General features: G+C 40.0%; 2 protein-coding genes across 3 annotated transcripts in view; one reads left to right on the top strand and one right to left on the bottom strand.

Moving 5' to 3' along the window:
* The window catches only part of LOC311056574 (uncharacterized protein), an 86,626-nt gene that overhangs the window by 34,042 nt on the left and 31,235 nt on the right, over window positions 1-21,349 (top strand). The window lies entirely within an intron of this gene.
* Window positions 3,106-7,786, bottom strand: LOC311056596 (phospholipase A2 inhibitor NAI-like). The gene is made up of 5 exons (XM_084073341.1): window positions 7,733-7,786; window positions 6,357-6,476; window positions 5,702-5,836; window positions 5,342-5,452; window positions 3,106-5,064 (listed from the first exon to the last, which is right to left on the bottom strand). Exons 1-5 carry the CDS (start codon window positions 7,776-7,778, stop codon window positions 4,865-4,867), a joined length of 612 nt encoding a protein of 203 aa, XP_083929467.1. The 5' UTR covers window positions 7,779-7,786; the 3' UTR covers window positions 3,106-4,864.

Here is a 21,349-nt window from a genome sequence, read left to right as displayed (position 1 = left end):
TTCATGAATCTGACTCGACTTCACTTAGGAATTAACTTAGGAAGAAATGTAAGAGGAAACATTAGGAACTTATTGCTGCATGAGGCCCAATAATCTTATGTCCTGTAGCATTTGATGTGCAATTATTTTAAAATGTTGTAGTGTGTGCATGAAGATTATCCTTACAGTATGTGTATGATGCAACCTGACTTGAAAATCTGTTGAGTTTTATTACAGTATCTTAAAATGACTGGGTTGTGTAGAGTCTAGAGAACCCAATTGTTTTAAGATTTTAATATTTTCTAGAGTCTATCACTGATTACATGTTTGGAGGAGTTCAATTCACTGCATTTATTATTGATATATTGTGTTGTTTCATCGTAGTCTTATAGACAACTATGACTTCTTTAAGGGTTAAATATAAATGCAGCTGCAACAATGTTTCCTGCTCCTCACTCTCGTGGTCAGATATTCAGAGCGTTGTTGAGCCTCTTGTTGGTTTCACACCTTGCTCCTCCCTGCCAGTCAGAACACTGTGAAGTTACAGAGAAAAAACATGTGTGAAAACATGCAAAAAGTACACATATACCAACCATGCGTAATAACTAAACTGCATCTTTCTCACTCTGCAGTGACACACACATACACACACACACACGCACGCACGCACCCGCACACACACACAGCAGTCCCAGCTCTCATAGCTTGTTTAATCATAGTCTTATAGACATTTCTGACTTTTTCAGGGGTTAAATATAGATGCAGCTGCAACAATGTTTCCTGCTCCTCACTCTTGTGGTCAGATATTCAGAGCGTTGAGCCTCTTGTTTGTTTCACACCTTGCTCCTCCCTGCCAGTAAGAACACTGTGAAGCTACAGAGAAAAAAGACGAAGGCCAAAGAATAGGTTTATAGATGCGGTGAGAGAGGACTTAGGCAATCACCTGTGGCAGCAATTTGACAACTGTGCAATTTGTGCAGTAATGTGGAAAGAGACACGGCACTTCTGTTTCAGAGGAGAGACGGGGCTGTTCTAGCTGTGTGTGTGCGTGCGTGCGTGCGTGCGTGCATGAGAGAGACACAAATGTCGTCGGCACCAACAAGGCAACAAGACAAATAACACTGATTCGATCAATGAGTTGTGTGTCACTGTCATTTTAAACTGATTGAATCATCATGTATCACAGAAAACATTTTTGTGTGTGTGTGTGTGTGTGTGTGTGTGTGTTGTTTTGAACCATCTTGTTGTAGTACAGATACGCCAAATCAATACATTCTAAAATATCCTGATGATAAAGTTCTAATATCTCTGTTTATCAACTCAGACAGCCCTGGACTGCACCAACATGGCGTCAACAAGGTGTTTGAGTGGAGTGATAATAATGTGCTTGTGAAGTTGTGATAAGAGAATGACTGAAGAGATTGTACTCGGTTCATCATCAGACTCGTGTAGCTCTCCTCTTGTTCATGGGTTCGTATTTGTAATCATTGAGGGTTCGAGGCCTGTAAGGCTCGAAACCTCTTTGAAACTGTTGGCTTTCATTATTCTTCCGCCGTTTTTTCTGTCACAGCCTAACCGTGTGGTCACGTTTTACGAAAATCGGCAATATGGTAGAGGGCTATGCATCTCGGCCAAGGCCCGAAACTCAACACCATCGGCCAAAGGGTGGCGCTGTAGCAAACAATTGAAAAATGGCAACTTTGAACAGGTACAACTCATGCCCTGTTTGACCTACAGACATGTGTCTCCTCATGCCTAACAACTTTCACACTCTGACTTTTGACCTCTGACCTTTAGATCTCCCACCATTTTGAATTATATGAAAAGCAGTTAAAATCAAACTCTTCCTGGGATTTTTGAGCAATCTGCAAGAAACTTTCTACACGTGAACTTTGGACCGATTGACAGATTGATGCACGTGGATTTTTTCTAAGTGAAAACGTTAAACTTTTATGTCACAGAGCAGACCTCTCATTCAGTGAACCTTATGGACCAAATTAAAAGAAAACAAAAAGTATAGCATGCCATGTCATGTTTCTTCAGCTTTTGGGCCTTTGGATCCCGACTATAGGGCCTGAGTACTGTATTTACTGTGATGATCTCTCCCTCTTGAAATGTATACTCCTTGGTTTCTGTTTTGTGTAAGCCATAATAGCCATCTAAAACAGTTGTCCTCAAAACCCTGCCTCCAGTTGCTGTCATTAGGCACCAGAGCCAGTGCTCGCTTGCCCAGCTGATAACAAACTAGAAAAAGTGCTCCTCGGAGAGTCGGAGCACAAGTCTCCGCCAGGTCAGGTAGATTATTGTGGCCTCCTGGTGGTGCTATAATAGGTCAATGTGAAAAGGGTGCCATTTCATCTTAGGCCTTGCATGGCAATCGGACACTGTATTCGCGATTTGAGGCATTTCGTTCCAAAAATGTGTTTTGCTAAATTAGACCTGCTGGTGGCGCTATAACAGGCCAATTTGAAAAGGGTGGCATTTCTTCCTCGACCTAGTGGGAATGTGCGTGCAAAATTTCACAGTGACCGGGTCAACGGTGGCGGTTTGTAGCACACACACACACACAAACGCATGCACACAGTGCACGTTCAGTTGACAGTCAGCTAGACAGGTGTTGTGAAATGGTTTGTGGTTTGTTAGAAAGCGTCTTTCCTAGTTCCCTTGCTTCACCACCGCTGTGCAGTTGTTGCTGACGAGACGTATTTCACATATTGCTGACAGCACTTCATGTACGGTAGCCTACACCCTTCGCTTTCTCTGTAAGTCTTGTGAAATAATTTGAGGTTTGTCGGAAAGTGTCTTTCAAAGTTTCCTTTCTTCACCATCGCTGTTCAGATTTAGTTGATGACACAAATGATCTTTCTCATTCAACATGACAAAACAATTATTAATTGCATGTCCTTTCTCTCATGGCGTCTGTTCCCAAATTCATTCTACTGATGTCTTGTTTCATTAGTAGTGGTTTAAAAGTTGTATTTGTAATAGCAGTAAAATACTGTAGCGACCCCGCAAAAGACCCGGACGTATCTTGCTCCTCCAAGCTCATAGCGTGGCACCAAGTGTCGCGCTGGACCGTAAAATATACTTCAGAACATAAGCACAAGCTTCCTGCATTTTATTTTTACATCAACCACAGACAGCAGGGACAGTCAACCACAGTCAGAAAACTTTCCACCTTATCATTTATTTCACAGTTGAGTTTAATACTTAATTTACAGGACTGTTGATTTGTGTTCATTAATCCAGAAGTTTTCAAACTTTTTAGTGCCAAGGACCCCCAAATTGATACATATTTGGCTGCAGACCCCACATCTGAGAATGTTTTGTGCCAGGAACCCCCAGAAGGGAAGGAACATTTCTAAATTATTCAAAGTTTTTCAAACACTTCCAAGATTCTTAATAAAAAAAGCAGATGTACAAGCTCGCAGCACTGCATGAAGCGATGTGCTCTGAGATTGTATATCTGCTATTTTTAAATTGGTACGGTAACAAATGTTGTTGGGGACCCCCGGGAACCCCTCCAAGGACCCCTGGGGTACCCTCCTGGACCCCACTTTGAGAACCAGTGCATTAAACAACTTTCCACACAGGACTTTCACACAGGACGTTCCATGCACGACCCACATTCTGTCTGTTAGGCTACGTTCACACTGTCAACACAAATCAGATGCCTTTGTCTAATCTGAATTGCAGCAACAAAACCATAGACTACAGTGTCATGTTGCTGCTTGAGATTTCAGGTCAATAACATTCATTATGTTTGGATGTTTTTTTTCCTACATTTATACAAAACATAATGTATTCCCCTAAATACAAAAAACATACAAAAAAATAAACCGTTTTTCTTTTTCCTCAAATACAAACAGGACTCAATCAAACTTAACAAATAATAAAGCAACACATCAGAACGGTTACTGAGCAAATGGCAAAAAAAAGTTTAATGGAAAAGCATTTTTCAACATTTTTCACAAAACAAAAACAAAAAAACAACTAACATTTTCTAAAAGAATAACAGAAAGTTTCTAAAAATCTAAAGAGATAAAAGAAATTCCATCCATTTGCAAAAAACTTTTAAGAAATAGTGAAAATAGCCATGTCACAATCTACCCAGTTCTGTCTGCCCTGCCAGTTTCGTATTTTTGTCTCTAGTTTATATTTTGATATGATACTGTACATCTGCCAACCTAGTAGCTTAATGAAGTAGTTATCACTCTCTAAACAAACCTACCCCCATATAAAACTGTATGTGTGTGAATCATTTATATTCTAGAGAATACTTTTTGGAAACGAATGGTCTTATAAACAGTTGACCCTATGGTGTTACCAGTAGAATCCATTTCTCCTGAGAAAAATGTTGGTATTGTGCATATTTAATGACATAATTTGCTTATTTGAACAATTTGTGGAAATAATTGCATGATGAATACAATTACAATCAAGAAGTGTAAAACACTTGAGCCATTAAAAAAATACATTTTTAGGGAGGAAGCTCTTAAATTAAATCTGCCCTCTGCTATGATTGGCTCCTGGGGCAGACGTTGGTGCCTGCAGAAACCATTTCTGGTTCATGTAGACAAGACAACTGCATTGGTGTTATTTGTATTTTTTGCCCTGCTGGGTCATTTTAATTTTAATTCCCTCTTTTCTATATACAATGGTTTTATGATTGAACTTGTTGAATTAATTATTGGTGTGGTTGTTTGGGTGATGTCTCTGCTCTTCCCTGGATGTAAAGAACCTGTGCAGAGATAGAACGGAGCCCTAGAGACTCCTAAAACTAGATGGTATACCGTCTACGTTTTAATGAAACGTAGTGTAATTGTTGGATTAACAGCAGTACTTGTAGGATTAACAGCAGTATTTGTAGGATTAACAGCAGTGATTATAGGACCAACAGCAGCGATGCTAGGATAGTAGTGATTATAGGAGTGAGACTAGAACTTTTAGCCCTAAACTCAGCATTGTTGCACAAGTCACCTTCACAGCACTCTTCAGCCTTTTCTCCATCAGCTTGTCCATGATAACACGGGCTCTTTGAGGTGCAGCCCATCGTGGTCACCACATTTCCTTTGCTGTCCGTCTCTGTGACAAAACAAAACAAAAGAATGTACAACTTAATACTCCACTATTAAAGAAGGTTGAGAACCAGTGACATATAAAACGGACACAAACACACGTACACACACGCACGCACGCACGCGCGCACGCGCACGCACGCACGCACACGCACACACACATTACTATCTCTACTTAATGTAATGCCCCATGTCTATAAAAATCATTGAACATACTTCTGAACTGAGGAATATGAAATATATGGGTAAATCATATCATATAAATTCATAAGCGTATTTATTACTTATTGCTGAGAGGCAGTGATCCTGATCTCCAGTACATGATAGAATGTGGGAGCAGTCGTCAGCTTCGCAAGTGTAGCACTTCAAACCGTTGGGAGCAGCGTTGACAGGAGCTGTAAGGGTTAAATGTATAAAATGTCATATTGATGATGTGTTCAACCTTTAACCTCATGTAAAATAAAACAAGTGTTTATCATTCATATGTACAGTGTTATAGTATTTATCATTCATATGTACAGTGTTATAATGTTTATCATTCATATGTACAGTGTTATAATGTTTATCATTCATATGTACATGTCATAGAGTTTATCAAACATAGATTAAAACACAACAGATGGTTATATAATGTAGTTACTTACGTGCCATTGTGTTGCAGAGGTCAGTGTAACAACACTGGGTGGTTACAATGACATTTTTAACATGCAGTGAGTTAGTAAGACACTCATGATCTCCTTTGCAACTCTTCACAGTAACATCTATGTACTTAGTTGGACCTAAAAAACAAACAAGATATTATATATCTGCCAAATAACTTAATGGGGCGGCAGTGGCTCAGGAGGCAGAGCGGCCATTTGGAAACCGGAAGGATCCTAGTTAGTGTTGAAGTGTCCTTGAGCAAGACACTGAACCCCTAATTGCTACTGATGAGCAGGTTGGTGCCTTCCATGGTTTCCTCCGCCTTCGGTGTATGAATGTGTGTGAATGGGTGAATGTAACGTACACTCATTATAAAGCGCCTTGGATAAAGACGCTACATAAATGTACCATTTGGTACCGCTTGGTGAACCGGAGGGTTCCCAGTTCGATCCCGGGCTACCCCAGAGTTAGTGTCGAAGTGTCTCCTGATGAGCAGATGCCATCGGTGTGTGAATGTGTGTGAATGTAATCATTGTAGAGCGCCTGGCGCTATATAAATGCACCAGTTACCATTTTAATCATACTAGAAAGATACTTTAATGTATGACAGAGTTTTACCTCACAAAAATGAAATGCAGAAGTACTTCTGCTACATACCTAGATAGTTTCTGACTGTTGTTGCTTCACATTTACCAGAACTATTAGGACAGTCCTGTCTTTCTTCAGTACATTCTCCTGTATCTCCCGGGTCACACACGTAACATCTCAAAGCATATCCTGAGACAACAGATAGAAGACATAGTCAGGTTACAATAAAAAACGAATGTAAACATTAAACACATTCCATCATGCATGTGTATTAGGAGCAGTGTGTTAGTTTAACTTTTCATCATTTTGCCACTGTTTGATTTATCCTCCTGAGGATAGTGTTGAAAAGTGTGGAAATGGAAGTAAAACGTCCTTCAATCTCTTCTGAGGAGCAATATGTTTATCATTTTGTTTCTTTATTACTGCAAATTATTGCGTTATTATTTGAAGTTTATGACTCCCTAATCTGATAGATCATTGTTTTGGGAGCATTTGGTTATTAACAGGTCATTACATGATGTGGTCCAGCTGCCTTTGATGAATTCCTCTTACAGTTGTCTGTCTGTCTGTCTGTCTGTCTGTCTGTCTCACACACAGTAATTGAATTGAACTCAGAGCGTATTTAACATTCAATCTGGGAAAGCATCTGTGTCATTTTAAGATTTATTTGGCTATTCAAAAATAGCAGATATACAAGCTCATAGTGCGGCACTGAGTGCCGCACTATGAGCTTGTAGATCTGCTGATTTTGTAAATGTAAATAATTAAAGTAGCTAATCTTCATAAAACATTTTTTAAAGTGATATACTGTAGTTATAGCAGTGACTGAGATGTAGTGGAGTAGAAGTTCTGGAAATTGGAAATACTCTAGTAAAGTAAAACTACGTCAAATCTTTACTTAGGTACAGTACTTGAGTAAATGTAATTGGTTACTTTACACCACTGTTCTATAAATGTGATTATTTAACCACCCACACACATTACCAGGTATTGTTTAATTTCAAATTGAATTATTCTACTTAAAATGGTTTATAATAATAATTATAATAATACTAACTATTATTATTATTATTGTTACAAATTGCATTGTTTGTTTTCTGAGACAAGACAACAGATTGAAAAACAATGCTGTATAACTGAATGCGTGTGAGCGCACATGTGCGTCCGCAACTGGTTCCTGCCCACCTCAAGTCACCATTTGACCAATCTTGCCCGGACACCAAAATGAGTTTGACACCTCTGGTCTAGCAGCTTCAACAACTACTGAGCAGTTGGTCCTCACTCATATCAAAGACAGACAGCAGACACCTTTCTGTTAAATGTGACTAGTTTAAAGTTAGTGTCCCAAGATTTGGGTGGAATAAATTCATAACAAATAAATACAGAAACAAATTAAATAATAAAAAATAAAACATTAAACCCAGATAGAATCAAACAGGACGTACCTGTTGGTAACAGCATAAGCCCAAGGCCGAGTGTGATCAGATGCATTGTGTTGAACAGAGAGGTTGAAATGAAACATTGAACACGGTTACAGCTTTTAATAAGACTGTGAAGGGGGCGTGGTCTCTGGATGAATGACTGAACATGTCACTTCTCCTAAACCATGTGATTTATAGTATTGGAATGACGTTTGTTTCAAAATCATGCTCCCATTACACAATACATGCGCAAATGTATTAGTTTTCAGTTGGAGTCTCAAACTACTTGACTGTGTGTACATGTTGTCTTTATAGCTTATGTCTTTAACCCATGAAAACCGGGAAAGCATCATCTGTGTCATTTTCAGCGCGTCACTTTGCGCTGCGAGCTTGTACATCTGCTATTTTTTAACACTTTTGAAAGATCATGAAAGTGTAAGAACTATATGATTATTTGGAAGGCATTTGTAGAATGGGCCTCAGGTCTTAAACGTCTTGCACTCTTTGCAAAGCAGCACAAATATGGACCACAGGTGTTATCTGCTAGTTTCCAACCTACGTGGTTGCCACCTTCACACCCAGAACCCACATCGTGTTTCCAAATGTTTTTGCGCTCAATCTGTGTGGTTTGAGACATTTCTATCTTGTGTGCAGTGAGAAAAGTCAAAATGTGATTGCACTTAGGCTACACGAGCCATGAGGTGGTCTTAAAACCAGCACAGTAAATATAGCGCAGATATTTCCTTAATATTTAGAGAGTTTGGTTTAAGATATTTATATATATTATACTATATAACCCTTCCATTGTGTTAGGGAAATATTTGACCCATTTTCAAGTTTAAATAGGTAAAAAGTACCCTTTACATTTCTTTATTGGAACAAAGCTTCATGATATCCTCAGAGACAGCTATTTTAACGCTACAAAATTAATTACCACCATTTTTGTTAATTCTGATGGTCTTAAAAAAAAAGTGACACGTTTGGTGTTAAATTTGACCCGGCAGAGAAGTGTGGCCCAATTCCCCCCAAATTGTCAATATTCAATGTTTACATGTTTGAAAGTGAGAGAGACTTGTCCTCAATTAGCATTTACTATCAGGAGTAAAATAAAGTTTGAGTTTATGAAAAATAAATGACTTTTTACCTTCTATGGTATACTATGGTATGTACCTTCTAGCGGGTCAATTTTGACCCGCTAACACCACAGGTGTCACTATTTTTAATAATATTAACATTTTACTTAATTTGTATTTAGCATTTTACTTTTTTGATAGTTTGAAAGTGTGTTCTAATTATTATTCTTAATTATTCTATTATAGCTACTGTAGATAACATCATTATCCATTGTCTTCATTATAGGAAATGTAATGAGTGAATTAAGCTTTTTACAATTGAAAACAACATATATTGAAAGATGAAACCCTAACCCTAACCCAACATAATATTTTAAAATGTACATGGATATGAATGCATTACAAGTCAGCTATGAGGTGGGAGAAAAAAAATAAATGAAAATAATTATTCTTTGAGTATTTTGGGCTGAGTTTAATCACGGGTCAAATTTGACCCGCTAACACCACAAGTGGATGCAGGTTTCTAACACAATGCAAGGGTTAAATCCTTTTTTTTGCAGTTTAATAGATCCCACAGGCCCTGACAGGTCAAGCCAAAGGGTCTGTAAGTCTATAGATGTAATGATCTCTCTCTCTCCAAACTGCACATTCTAGAGAACCATGAAACTAGCAAGTTCTTAAAAAACAAACCCCACCCAAACACCAAGATGAAGGTTAGAACAGCATGTTCATCAAGGTGTGAAGATCAGCAGATAAATCCTTCACTTCTGGGGAAACTTTTAACTGAATTCAGGAACTGGAAAAAAAACACTTGCGGAGAGATGACTGGCATAACATCCTGTGGTTTACAACGTAAACACTGTTTAAAACGACTTTTACACCAACACTAATACAAATATCACTGATAACAAGATGAAAAATAAAATAAGATAGACTTTTTATAAAATGACAGGCATTGTTTTCTTTATAACCTTAAAATGTGTTTTCATAATGATACAATATATAGATAAGAACTTAATTATACTACGTTGCAGGGCTGTGCAGACACCACTGGAGAGGCAGGTACTCAAAGGTCACAAAGGTCACATGGAACAATATTTTAGAACACCGGCTTACACAAGTATAATTTACAACATAACCTGGTGAACTGTCTGTCTGTCTGTCTGTCTGTCTGTCTGTCTGTCTGTCAGAAGGAAGCCGAACAAAAATATGTTTTACTCTTATGTACCTGCACACAAGATGTAACAATAAAGCACAACCTTGAACATTGTCTGTCTGTCTGTCTGTCTGTCTGTCTGTCTGTCTGTCTGTCTGTCTGTCTGTCTGTCTGTCTAGACTAGAGTCTGAATTTTAAATCTATATACAGTATGTGAGAACATGTACAAATGTACTTTCCTCAATGCAAACTGCAGTCAAATAAGCGTGATTTAGAAAACACAGGACATGATGTTAAAGATTCAACTTATAGTTTTCTCATAAATTAATGGCCTACTTTTTTTTACTTTTAAATTTTTTTCCCACGATTTTGTAACCCTATTTTTTACACCCAGTGCCAATTGTCTATGTAATCCTGGGCACTACCTAAAATAGCAGATCTACAAACTCGCAACACATCGTGATGTAATTCATTGTGAGCTTGTAGATCAGCTGTTTTAGCTACTTTTATGTGACACTGTAGTATGACAACGTCGAGCATTAATCTAAAAAACAAAAACAAAAAACAAAAGAACATAAAAGGTTGAAATATGGAGAGATACAAAGTTTCTGCCTGACAGCAGCAATATAATATTTTTATCACTGAGATGTTCTAGAATTCTGGAACAAGCTAGTTTCTCTAATACTTTAAACATGCATGGTAATATAGAAATCAGTCACTAATTTTGACACCCAGTTTCAAGACTTAAACAGCCTGTAAACAGGAAATGCCCTGTTTGGGGCATTTCCTGCTGAGAGCAGTTTTTCTGGGTGGGGCTAAACACCTTATAACTACTAGTACAAAACTTTAAAACTTTATAGATGTTTTTGGGGGTGAGAAAAATACTTGACAGGGGCATTATTGATCAAATATGTGGTTTGGCTATGTGAACTGCAACTTTAAAATAATACCCTAAATGCATTTTCATTTAAAAAGTTGATTAGTTGTGACACAGCATGGAACATCATCAAAACTAGTCTTGAAGCATCAGTGTTACCTCTGCTGGACTCAGTTCAATGTATACTTTGGAGCCAGGAGGAGATGGAGTGTATGCATTAATAGAATAGGCCTACTATGACATAAAAAAAAAAATCACAAACATATTTGTATTAAATGTTATCAGAATCTACAGCACATTAAAATAAATTACAATAAAAACTGAAGAACCAAGGGAAAAGTAGCCTGATGCCTTAGATTACAATATCTGCTTATCTTGCAGCACCCCCATGAGGAGATGTCTGCAAACAGCAGCCAATAATGTCAAAAGAAATACATGCATCGTTTACAATGGCTGTGGATTCAGTGATCACTTGAACTCACTGACAAATAAGTAAATTGCCTACCTCAAATACACACATTAAGCAGTTGTTTCCTCTTGATTTTGTGATATAATAACAACTGCATGTGAAACATGCAAAGATATGATACTAGCAGATCACTTTGTTATGGGGTAAAAAAATGTATAACATTATTTTAATAATGCGTATTAACCACATGAATCCCTGCCTCCCTAATTCTGGGGCGAACATTCTGTGAGAAAATCCGATCTACAAGCTCACAAGGTCTTGTGAGCTTGTCAGCTTGACACCCACTCGCCCCCATTTTTTTCGCGGACAAGCGGGTCTTGTATTCTTGTATTTGTTTTACTGAGGATAAGGTTAGGAATAGGTTTATGGTTAGGCATAGTTTTACTGAGGTTAAGTTTAGGAATAAGGTTAGGTTTTGGCACCGTTTTACTGAGGTAATGTTTAGGAATAAGCTTAGGCTCAGGCATAGTTTAGTGAGGTTACGTTTAGGAATACCAGGTGAATACCGCCGGATATGCCCCGCGGTGACTGTGTTTTGGGGCGAGAGTTTTGGTGTTCGTGGTGTCGTATATGGGCCTTATTTGCTATATTTTATATAACAGTATGCAAGTAAAAACAGATTATTATTAGAACAAAATCTACTAAAGCTAAAGTAAGAATCATGAGTGTGCTAGCCTAGTGTTTGCATAGAAAATCAAGGGGCTCTGCTAGGTGTGAACGGCGATTTACATTCTATTGTTAACCTGGCAACATCAGGTCTGGCATTGTCTTCACACCCAGGCTTCTTGACATACAGTTGCTAATCAGATCGGCCAATTGGTCAAAGGACTTATTGTAATGTGAAGGACAGTGTTTAAAAGGGAACTAAAATGTAAGTTAGTTAGTACTGTCTCACAAGCCGTGAGGCTGCGTGGAGGGACAGGGGCTCCCTGGTTCTCTGCTATGATGCTGTTTGTTTGTTGTTGTGGAATAAATGAATGATTTGGAACATGGAAACCTGACGTCTCTCCTCCTCTACTTTGTTACAACCAACCAGCCTGCTAACACGCAGTTTACTGCCTCTTCATACACGACAGTGGAAACCACTGTGCGCCCGGTTATTTAGAACAATGATAGCCTAGTAAGCCTACTAACTCCACCACATATCCACAACTGAAGAGGAAACGTACGCTAAAGTTAATGCGTTAGAGAGAACTATCTGTCAGGATTTACATTTCTGTCTTGTTTTTGAAGTGTTTCTGGTACCTTATTCTGTTGTATCGTTCCAATCGTTTCCTGTTCTCCTTGTACTTTTATTTTGTAGTGACGTCCTAATGTTTTCCTGTGTGCCCTAGGTACTGTTTCCTGTCCTGTCTCACCCTGTGATTATTAGTTATCTCCACCTGTGTCCTGTTAGTCCCTTCGCCATTCGTGTCTTAATTGTCTGTTGAGTTCACCTGTGTCCTGTTATCCTCGTGTGTATTTAAGCCCTGTGTTTCGACGTGCGCTGTGTTGGATTATATTGTAACCTGTGTTCCTCTGTGATGTCCTGTAGTTCAGTGTTTTGGATATTAAACCCCTGTAAAGCCTGATTTTGTCTTGAGTCTGCATTTGGGTCCTAACATAGTGCTGCCGTAGCCTACAGATATTGTATGTCAGGGGTGTCCAAACGTTTTTCAAAGGGGGGCATATTTGAAAATATGATAATACCTTAATGCAGACTACATCTCCTGTCACACATAACAAAGTCACATACAAATGCATCGCATTACAACAACTTTATTACACTACAGTACTGTGTGTGTGTGTGTGTGTGTGTGTGTGTGTGTGTGTGTGTGTGTGTGTGTGTGTGTGTGTGTGTGTGTGTGTGTGTGTGTGTGTGTGTGTGTGTGTGTGTGTGTGTGTGTGAGAGTTATGTGACGCTGTCTGCGTGCTTGTCGCATGGTTGTGTCTGGGACAGGGCCCCGACTTGGCAGACAAGCAGCGTTAAGATTGAGGAAGTGGCAGTGTGCGTGCTTGCATACAAGCACACGCGTGTGTGTGTGTGTGTGTGTGGGGGCAGCATGCCAGTCTCCCAAGGGAAGTGAGAGAGAGCAGAGCGTCAGTCAGAATATGTTATAAAATGCATCCAGTAAACAGAACAAAAACATACAACACAACATGGCTTGAAGAGAAAACACAGAAAAGGAGTAGGCTACATCTTTTTGGCAAAGAGTAACAATCCAACAAGGCGCTCTTTGGTACAAGGGTGAAAGCTGAATGACAAAGGGGGGGGGGGGGACCATTAAAAAGCCTTTATTGAATTGGCTACTGCAAGGCAAGAATTGTGTGTTGTGAAACACAGCCTTCATCAGGGTGACTAAACATGAATGAAGTACAAACAAGGCTTTTATAGGAAATGGCACCATAGTATCATTAACATACAACATTGATCACCCCAGAGATAATGTGTACCAATTTGTGTGAGTTTTGAATAAAGTCTAGAGTAGTAGAAAAAAGTGTGTTTTGAAGATAACACAACATGGCGGAAAACGGAATCTGGCACAAATGGCTGGGGCCCATATAGAGAATTGGAAGGAATTCAAGGGGAAATATAGCTGCAAGCAGCGATAATACGGGGCCAGTGATTGCAGAAAGAAAAAAGAAAGAAGCAATGATAAGTCATATGCACAATAAGCCGTAGAAACATAGAAGACCGAACTTGAGAGAACGAAAACCATGCAATTAACATGAGCATTTTAAACCCTCACTAACCCTAACCTCAGTAAAACTATGCCTACCCCTAACCTCAAGAAATACTAGCAGCATAAGAATGCCAAATCATGATCACTTCGACACATCGTCGGGGACGGGGATCGAACCGGTGACCTCCGGACTCATAGGCTGCCTTTTTAGACGGGTGACGAAGTCGGCCCGTCTCTACACACAGCTTTGAGGCAAATGGCCTTAGCCCCGCTCCCCTATAAAACATTTGGGGAGTGCACGCCCACAATTCAACGTCAGAGACAGCGATAGAGAGAGAATTGCATTTCAAGCCCAGACACTGACATAGACAGACGCAGGTCAGGCAGAGATGCGAACAGCCTTTTTGCATGTAGTTGAAGGCAAGGGGGCGGGGTGGCGGGTGGGGAGAGAGCCTGGCGACGCGAGCTATGTTAGTGCACTGAGTGGCAGTTGTTAGAGTTAGGACGTCACATTCTAATACAGCCCGAATACCCAATGTCAGCACCGGCCTCAGTGGCGCACCTCGCTAATCATTAGAGTTTAAATCCACTTCCACTGGGAGTCTGGGTTAGACTCCTGCTTGGCACAATACTTTTTCAAACAACCGCAGACTACTTTTTTCGCCCATAAAGTGTAGTTTTGGACCATGACGGAGGCGCGCCGTGCCCTGTGCTTCATACTGTAACGCCGTTATTTTTTTCAGTAACTAGTACTCTAACGCATTCTTTTTTTAATTCAGTTACAGTTACCGTTACTACATGGTGCGTTACTCCGTTATTTTTTATATAGTATTTATATATACAGCGAGGCGAACAGTGACTGAGAATTGTACTCAAGTACAGTACTTGAGTAAAGGCTCTCTCTCGCTCGCTCGCTCGCTCTTTCTCTTTCTCTTAACAGCGTGTGTGTGTGTTTCTGGAACTAGGAATACCACGATAACGCAATGGTGACTATGAACCACGTACCCAAACCCGTTGGAGGCTGCTCCTGAAATCTGCACTTAAACTGCAAGGCTGTGTTGTTGAACACACACAGCTTTACCTTGGGAAAGTTACACGAATCACTCGCCCAGGTGGTGTCAATAATAGGCTACTAATCACCGTAATCGTAACAAAATTCAGAATCACAGCGCTGCCTGTTTCGGATTCCGCACGTTAAAGTATATTAATTCATTTGTTTGTCTATTTATTAACTGCTACTGCAGTCCCTGCGTTACATAAACTCCTGTTACAGTCAAGGATGACCTTCAATCTGGTGTTTGCACTTTCTCCATTTACGGTCCGTACATCTATATAAACGTTCAGATTTCAAATACAAAGTGCTTACCCCATGGCCACGGATGTTACAATTATGCACGGGACTCTCAATAGTACCCGTATGTTCTGTATTGTTCAATGAAAAGCATTTTAATCCGATCAGTGGCCATTTTCTCATAATGTATTGGAGTGCAATACACCTACCAACCGATAGGGTCACTCAGTTGAAAGTATATGGAGAAAATGGCCACCGATCAGATTAAAATGCTTTTTATTGAACAATACGGATGATACAAGTACTTCTGAGAGCCCTTAAATACATTTAACATCCGTGGCCATGGGATAAGCACTTTATATTTGAAATATGAACGTTTATGTAGATGTACGGGCCATAAATGGAGAAAGTGCAAACACCAGGTTGAAGTTCATCCATGACGGTCGTGACAGTCGACCGTCGTGTATCCATGACTATTACTCCTAACATTTCCCATGTTTTTAGTTTATTGAAATAATGTCATGCACATTTGTCCAGTGCATAGCCTACTGCAGGCCTTGTTGACTAGATTTACAAGAGATTGAAGCTCTTGCTCCTGAAATGATCGATTATTTTTAAGGGGAAAAGCCATCATTTAACATGCAAGTCAATGGGTGAGAAGCAGAGATTGCCAGGCGCAAATGGTAGTGTAGGTAATTAATGTATTTGTGCAAGACGACCCTGCTACTGTATATAAAATGTGCATATTACTCGTTCATCATGGTTCACGTTCAAATAGCTCAATCCAAAATATAATGCTGTAGGCCTAAGTGTTAGGCTGTATTTACGCACCTGCTTGTAATTAATGCTTAAACATAATTATTCACCCACTTTTTTACCTTGTAAACCTGTGATGTGACAATAAACCTGATTCTGATTCTGATTCTTATGACCGGTATTGTTTATCAGATGTCTGATAAATTTGAATCATTCCGGGACCAGCAGATTACAATCCTATAGCACGACCCCTGGTATAGACCACATTGCTTAGCAGAGTTCAGTGATGCAAATCAAAGGGGTTTCTGCAGTCAGGCTCATGACCTGCCTTGAGGACATCAAGTGTTGCATGACAGTGATGGCACACACCTTTATACAGCTGAATGAAGGCAAGTTGGAAGTTGTCCTGATTGGCTCCCTCACTGTCACTCCATCACATTTTTACCATTGAGCTAACCAGTAGCATCAAGCATTGATCAAATCAGGATAACACAGCAACATGACATGCTGTATAACAACACAGCAAGGCAGAAATGCCTTTATTGGGCCATAGAGTTCACCAGTCTAACAGCCTCCAGGTAGAAGCTGCATCTAAGCCTAACTGTGTAGCTTGGGCCACACCGCTCTTGTACCTGCTGACCTGGGTGATCTTCTGGGCAATGTTCACTGCAGCACCAGCAGCAGAGCAGTTCTCATACCAGGTGGTGATGGAGAATGTGAAAGTTCTCTCCACCACACACCTGTAGAAAGCCTCCAGCACTGAGGTATTGAGGAAATAAAGGCACTGCTGGGCCTTCTTTAAAGCGCCACCAGGTGACTTTTGTTTTATGAAAAAAATGTTGTCTAATCTGTTTGGTAGAGTATGTTAATACAATATAATTTACACAATCTGTATGGTAGAGTATGTTAATACAATATAATTTATACAATCTGTATGGTAGAGTATGTTAATACAATATAACTTTGGCCCGCTAGCCGCGCACGGGGTACCAAAATCGTGGGATAAAAATTTCCAAAAGAAAAGTAAAAAAAAGAAAAAGAAAAAGATATATATAAATATTTTTTTCCTGGGGGTCCGCGGACCCCCTGGGAATGTTGGGACCCCCGCGGACCCCCGTGGAACATGGCGGACCCCTTTGCCTGTTTTTTTTTTTTTCATGAAGGTGGTTGCTTGTTTCTGGCGCAAATGTTATCAACACTGAAATTTTCTTGTATTTTGTGCTTATCTTTTGGGAACGTGGCAACGCAGATGGCGAGTCGTTGCGTGTTCACTGTTGAGTTGTTGTGGGGACATGAGAAAGTCGGCTGCGTGTAACGGTAAACGGTACGATACTGTTTCCCCATCCGTTTTATCCGTAATGTGGTGAGTGGAATTAATTATGTTGCGACGTGGGAAATGTGTAGTGAGCAATGTGACGTTGCCTAATGCGCACGTAAATTCAGCGCGCACGTTGTCGCTACTGTGTTGCCGCGACGTGGTGTGTAGTTGTTGTGTTTAGTCGAAATCAGTGCTGTGGGTATGGCTTCAGCGGCTTCAGCGGAAGTCAATCCTCGTTTATATAAGTAGATACAATCTGTATGGTAGAGTATATAGTTCCACTATCGTATTTCTCATACTGTACATAGAGTGTATGGCTTTGTTTTTTGTTCTTTTCTATTTGTTTGGCTTTTCTGTTTAATGTACTTTGTGTTGTGTAAATGTTTTATGTTTATACAATTCTAATTGTAACGTGCAATATAATGTAATGTAAACGGTCAGGTGCACAACAATATTCTGTCACCTCTTTGCCACTGGCCTAGCGGTCCGAGCACCTAGGCTCAATGTAGCCTGACAGCGTGTCTCGGTTTGAGTCCCATTCCCAACGACCTTTGCTGCGTGTCTCTACCCATCTCTCTCTCCCTCTTGTCCATCTTCACTGAAATCTATCAATAAAGGCAGAAAAGCCAAAAACAAATGTAAAACTGATCGACCAAAGATTAACTTTGCACGTACACACTCTCTCTCTCACTCTCACTCTCTACAGGCATTGCGTACACAACGGGCAACAGCAACAACAACAACAACTGGGGTTGCCAACCGTCCCGTATTAGCCGGGACGCCCCGTATTTGAGCCAAAAGGGGCGTGTCCCGTACGGGACTTTGTTTGTCCCGGACTCCGGTGTAGGGGGAAGGGAAAGGGAAAATAAAAAATATTTATGTTTGCGCACAATGCAGTGTGTCTGGCTGCGTGTTTGTGTGCTGTATCCGAAGGGCACTAGGGACCACTCAGTTGACAGGGCAGGCACAGTGCTCGCACGCGTGCGTGCGTGCGTGCGTGCGTGCGTGTGTGTGAGATTTGCTCCGGTGGGCGCGGCATCATTGTTTGTGTGGCATGTCAGCCTTGCGCGTGCATGTGTCCCGTTTCTCCGGTTCTGGATGTTGGCAACCCTAACAACAACACATTCATGCTCAGACACAGTACATCTAAACAAACAGACACTCATGCCTCCAGGCTCATTTTATAACACCTCAACGAGTCACCTTTGATAAAAAAACACATAAACAAGTGGTTCATTACACTAAATTGTCTGTCATTATTACCTACAGGGAGTTGCAGTAACCCAAGCGGAATGTCGGGATATAAAGGCGTGGATGACTTTCTCAAGGTCTATGTTAGAGAGAAAGTGCTTGATTTTGGAAATGATACAAAGCTAGAAAAAAACTTGAACTGAATTTTACTATTGTTTTTACCTGCTTGTTAAACTTAAAGGCAGAATCACACGTCACACCAAGGTGTTTCACATTGGGTTTAAGAAGTGTGGACGGGTTTCAAAGACCGTTGGTATTCCCTGTGATGGTGTGACAGTGAGGGAGCCAAAAAGGACACGTTCCAACTTGCCTTCATGGTATTTCAGGTATTTGTTTTGACTCTCAAGTTTCTTTTTGGCAGTTCCATTGGCATACGTTGCTGGTAGAACTTGATCTCAGAGAGAGAGAGAGAGAGAGAGAGAGAGAGAGAGAGAGAGAGAGAGAGAGAGAGAGAGAGAGAGAGAGAGAGAGAGAGAGAGAGAGAGAGAGAGAGAGAGAGAGAGAGAGAGAGAGAGAGAGAGAGAGAGAGAGAGAGAGAGAGAGAGAGAGAGAGAGAGAGAGAGAGAGAGAGAGAGAGAGAGAGAGAGAGAGAGAGAGAGAGAGAGAGAGAGAGAGAGAGAGAGAGAGAGAGAGAGAGAGGATCTCCGCTTTCGGTTAAAGCTGGTTTGTCAGATCGATATAAAATCTTATTACTGTCGCTTTCGGTTAAAGCTGGTTTGTCAGATCGATATAAAATCTTATTACTGTCGCTTTCGGTTAAAGCTGGTTTGTCAGATCGATATAAAATCTTATTACTGTTGTATGTCTATAGTTCGTGTGCAGAGTGATGTAAGAGGGCGTGCCCAAGTCACATGAGGGGTTATATACCCCCCTGTCTACCGGTCACGTGACATGACCCCACAGCCAATCGTATTGGCCCGGGAGTGTATTTGTATGTAGCTCTGTGCATCACCTGAGGGCGCTGTTATCCCATAGTGAGTGTCTAACGAGAGAAACGAAATGAAACTATATAATTTTACTCCTGTACACCCATACAAGATGTAATAATACAGAAACATTGAACTAGTATGATTACTATGTTAACATCATTTTTTTTTTCATACTAAGAAGTGTAAAAGAAAGGCTTAACCAGGGGGTCGAGTGCCATGCAGTAGCCATGTTCGATTCTACTTCGATAACCACTTGTCATCAAAAATAGCCGATCTACAAGCTCACAATCAATTCTGCTACGGATTGTGAGCCTGTAAGTCAGACATTTTCAGCATGCGAGGATGTAGTACGATGAAGTACACGTCCAGCTTAACCACCCCAAAGCTGTCTTCCCCTTGGATCTGGTCCTATTTTAACAGCAATCATCAGTATTATGGCAATAGATTAACTAAGGACCCGTGTCAGTGTCCTAACAAAGTAAGGCGGTCGACTGGAGAAGTGTTCACGTTGACGCATCACTCCAATGAACAGCAGCAGCCAGTGTGGTACAGGATATCTATACGTGTATAATTATATCTATGGAATACCACTACTAAAACTCCTAAAACAATTGAAGCCACAGACCAGGGGTCATCACCATGCCAGCTTGTGACGGACATTTTGATCAATATTTTATTTTTGTCACGGACATACAATATAATTGGTCAATAATTTGACCAGAAACCCAAATGACTGTGCCATAGTGTCTAAGCCATGTGCTACAAATACTGAGCCACTATATATATATATATATATATATATATTTTTTTTTTTTTTTTTTTTTTTTTAATATATATATTTTATATATATATATATATATATATATATATTTATTTATTTTTTCAGAAAAAATAAAAATTATCTACAAGCTCACAATGAAACACATTTGTGACATGAGTGCTAATTCAAGAAGGCTAGAACAGAAGGGCCCCCTCTGTGCCCCAACAGTTTCATTGTGGGCATGAGATCTATTTAGCCACTCCCTTTTCATCTTATTATAGACCCCTAATTCAAATAATGCAAAGAGAATAAGTCAATAGTTTAATATGTATAATTATGAAAAAAGTGTACTGCACATCAAACAATAATAAAAACATGATTTATTATTAACATACTGATGATTGGACTTGACTTCGATGGTTGCAATTTCAGTTCCTCAGTTTATTTATGTGTCTCAGTTCTCTGTCTGCTGTAAATGTCTAGTCAAATGATGTGTGGTTTGTCAGAAAGTGTCTTTCCAAGTTCCCATTCCTGCATAGTTGTTGCAATTCATTTTACCATAACAAATAATGCGTCTTTTGTCTCATGAGGTCTTTTCCCAAACTCATTCAACTGATGTCTTGTCTCATTAGATGTGGTTGAAAAATAGTAGTAGCTTAATAAGCAGGTAACACACGTGTAATTTAAAGCCCTTCAGGGCGATTAACCACCTCGGCAATCGCCCTGTCGGGCTTTAAATTTCAATAATGACTACTTCCCCATGCATTATCCCTTGCTTATACCACCTACACATGGTCTGAGACTTTCTCATCAACATCGAATACTTGTTCACCTGAACGGAAACCACAACACTTGAAACTAACAAATGAGTGTGGCAGTGTGGATTAACACAGGATTGACCCTGGCAGCATATCAATGGTACACGTGTGTTACCTGCTTATTAAGCTACTACTATTTTTCAACCACATCTAATGAGACAAGACATCAGTTGAATGAGTTTGGGAAAAGACCTCATGAGACAAAAGACGCATTATTTGTTATGGTAAAATGAATTGCAACAACTATGCAACAATGGGAACTTGGAAAGACACTTTCTGA

The sequence above is a fragment of the Gymnoscopelus microlampas genome (assembly GCF_963454915.1).
Source record: "Gymnoscopelus microlampas genome assembly, chromosome: 12".
Taxonomy (NCBI): domain Eukaryota; kingdom Metazoa; phylum Chordata; class Actinopteri; order Myctophiformes; family Myctophidae; genus Gymnoscopelus; species Gymnoscopelus microlampas.
The sequence above is the reverse complement of the archived record's forward strand: the minus strand, read 5'-3'. Positions and strand labels throughout refer to the sequence as shown.

Coding starts and splice junctions, on each gene's coding strand:
- LOC311056596 (XM_084073341.1), bottom strand. CDS start 7,778: ATGCATCTGATCACACTCGGCCTTGGGCTTATGCTGTTACCAACAG. Junction 5,837..6,356: donor AACAGTCAGAAACTATCTAG/GTATGTAGCAGA, acceptor TTTGTTTTTTAG/GTCCAACTAAGTACATAGAT. Junction 5,065..5,341: donor TCACTGCCTCTCAGCAATAA/GTAATAAATACG, acceptor GTTTTGTCACAG/AGACGGACAGCAAAGGAAAT.